Source organism: Nestor notabilis, unplaced genomic scaffold (assembly GCF_000696875.1).
Source record: "Nestor notabilis isolate BGI_N333 unplaced genomic scaffold, ASM69687v1 scaffold2767, whole genome shotgun sequence".
Taxonomy (NCBI): domain Eukaryota; kingdom Metazoa; phylum Chordata; class Aves; order Psittaciformes; family Psittacidae; genus Nestor; species Nestor notabilis.
The window spans coordinates 70,510-73,795 of record NW_009936764.1 but is presented as its reverse complement, the minus strand read 5'-3'; the positions used below and the strand labels follow the sequence as shown (position 1 = coordinate 73,795).

The following is a 3,286-nucleotide window of genomic DNA, read 5'->3' as shown; positions in this document are numbered from 1 at the left end:
TGCTGAGGGCGCACTCAATTCCATTGTCCAGATATACAGGTTAATTTTCATAGCTATCACTACTGCTCAAATTCTGCAGGTCTCAACAGAACTGTCACCAGAGAGCTATTAACAAGTAAATAGTGCAGAACTCGCTACATACTACCAAAGATCACCTCTCTTGTTTTTACAAACACTTCTGTGTGACACAAGTCATGGCAGTTAATGCTACTGGGCAACTAAAGCCAGAACTTGTTTATCATGTACTGAACTGCTCTTCTGGTGCAAGGCGATAGTAAATAAAGTGGATGGAAGTTCTTCTGGTCAACCGACCCCTAACAGAAATGTGGGAACAAAAACCAAACCCAAACCCCAACTGAACAAATATGCAGAACATTACTGGTGATTAAAACAACGCTGGAAAGTCTTCATGCTTTTTTCTGAGTAGAAAAAAAGACGAGTAACTGATGTCAACTGTTTTCACTGAAATAGAACGTGTCTTCGTTAGGACTACAAATTTTGTCTGACAAAAATAGCAACAGCTTCTTGCCACCCCTACACCCCAATCCCTCCCACTAAAACTGTATCCAAGACAACGCTGATTCTTCCAGTATTAAACATTCAAGTACTCTAATGCTGCACTTCTGTAAATCCTGATATCTGGTACTTGCAAACTAAGTGTGTGTCTTGAGATCAATGAACATCTACAGAAAAAATGTTGACTTGCAAATACTGAACATCAACTATTTACAGTTTCACTGCTTCTCTTACTAAGGCAAGGGCCGGGAATACCACTAGATTGCTTTATTACCTGAAATCTGCATATTACAGAAAACGCTAATTTTGCCAAGCATCAAACATGCAGTGAATTTGCAGGGCATAATGCCTATTAACAGCAATATTGAAACATCACTAAAAGCTCATTAGATATCTTCCTACACTTTTTTGGTTGAATAAAATGAAAATGAGCAGCTTTAAATACACTAAACACACACTCACAGAGAGAAAACTATTTGATAAATTATTTATATACAGATACACATTCTTTACACTGGTCTCAGACATCTGCTTTCAGGTCCCTCCCCAAACTCCCCTCACAGGTTTCTCGAACCACTGGGTTGCTACAGCACTTAGAAGAGAACTAACCTGATTCTCAGTCTCTCTGTAAACAATAGTTAAGGAAGCAGTGAACAATTCACTATGAGTTTATGAAAACACCATAACAAAAATCAGTGCATCACATTCAAGAAAAGCCCCTTTGGAATGCAGTTTCAGATCATTCCTTACCTTCCAAACATATCTGTAGCATGAGAACTTAAAAAAAGAAATTAAGGGTGATTTCCACGTGCCAATACACCATCTTCTTCAGAACGCTGTGTTACATTTTCTGTGCATGTACTATCATGGGAACTTTGCTTTGTTAAAGTTTGGATTCCATTATTTTACAACCAACCAAAATCAGCATTGAAGACAACTCTGGGTTGTTCTTCTGCAGTCGCATCCAATTTAAAACTGTCTTGTCTTTTTACAACTGAGATTCTTGCTTTCACATCTGTGGTTTCCCCCACGTGATTTCTCTTCCAACATGTCTCCAATTACCCTATGCTGGTACTGTGTGAGGACCAAACCTAATATTAAAACATCGCTAGTTTGTAAGGTGCTTATACAGTTACTTCAAAGATAATGAATTTTTTCCACTTTTTTTCCTGAACATTATATACTGTAATCTAGTTTTACAGGTGTATCATGCATTTAAGCAGGGCTTTAACTTTGACAGAAGAGCTTTCTTTATTTATTTCATACTATATAACCTCAGAACAGGGTTACTACAAGTATTTAGTCGTACCAGTAACTGGTGGCAAAAAACAGTCACCAAAAACTGTGGGCAATGTATTTTTTTCAGCGTTATCTGATGCGCCCTACTGCTATAACTTAACACATTACAGGGGATTCCCACCACCTGATGTTGGTAACAGTTCTGAAAAGCACATTTTTCAATGTACATGATACTACCAAAAACCTGTATTAAAAATATCACATTACAGGAACTACAACATAGTGATCAGTGAACGCTGCATCATGAAATTTAGTTTTATGTTCTAGATTCTTGTTTCAGTGGAATTATTTGTATTGGGAAATAAATTTTTCTGCTCAGCACAATGTAACTACTTATGTCAATACTTCAATAATCTCATGCTCCATTGTGAAAGACCTTAAATAAAAAACGCAACAACAAATACTGTGAATATGCAGTCATGAATAATTCTCATGTTAAGAACTGTTAAAATCCCTTTTTGATTTTCCTCCTCTTCCTTATCAGGTTCGGCAGTTTATTCTGTCCACTTTTACATTTGTTAATAAAATTCTGATGAAGAGAAGGTACCTTATGATTCACCATCAGCCCTACACATAGCATGCTACTCTTCAAGGGATGCAGACTCGAGAGAGAGAGAGAAAATTTTCAGGCACCACTCAGATATGATATGCTCACAGGACGAAGGTGGTGCTACACTAGCTGGTAGCCTGATCCTGAAGTTTGGTCATATTCTATTGTATACTGCCTTGTCCAGTCCACGATAACAGGCCGAAATAGACCACAGCATCTGAATTCAAAGAAGTCTATAATGTTCCTTATACATCCATGGCTAAAAACAGAACAAAACCAGATGTTAGTAAGCAACATCATAGCTTATCCAAAGTACATTTTTTGTCTACCTACAAATTAGATTCTTCACCCTTTAAGTTCCTAACAGTAGAAAACCAATTCAGTTAACAATTATCTTAGTGCTTACTGATGAGCAAGTTCTGGAATAAGAACGAGGCTTGTGAATGTTTCATCCTTGGACACAACCAAGACACTAACTTGCTTCCACTGTCTACTAAAACCGTATGGAGTAAAGTAACACGTTACTGATATGCACCTCATGTAACATAGCATAGTAATTCAGATCCCTAAGAGGAAATTTGCAGTGTACAGATGGATGCAAGACAAAACAGCATGAAGTGAGTGTCTTCCTAGAATAATTTCAAGTTTTATTAATATCTATTTCTGTCATACATACTGGTTCAGCAGCTGCAGGTCTAAGATGGATTAAGTCCCTAGACAACACAAAATTAAGAAAGCATTATCTGAATTAAATGAACCATTCAAGTGCTTTCTGCTGCTGAATCAATTAATTGTTAAACATTTAAGATACCTACATCAAAATCCCAGCATGTTGGGGTTTTTTTACTTAATTATACATGGGCTGAATAGATCACAGGTTTCTGGACGAGAAGCTCATGTTACAATATATGTAAGAGCGGT

At 37.1% G+C, this 3,286-nt stretch overlaps 1 protein-coding gene across 1 annotated transcript in view; it reads right to left on the bottom strand.

Annotated features, from left to right (window-relative positions):
* Positions 1-31: 31 nt before the first annotated feature.
* ZDHHC17 (zinc finger, DHHC-type containing 17) overlaps positions 32-3,286 on the bottom strand; it is a 56,164-nt gene continuing 52,909 nt past the window's right edge. The window contains exon 16 of the mRNA XM_010018507.1: positions 32-2,624. Within this exon, the coding sequence (XP_010016809.1) occupies positions 2,486-2,624 (139 nt within the window). The 3' untranslated portion in view covers positions 32-2,485. The remainder of the gene's footprint in view (positions 2,625-3,286) is intronic.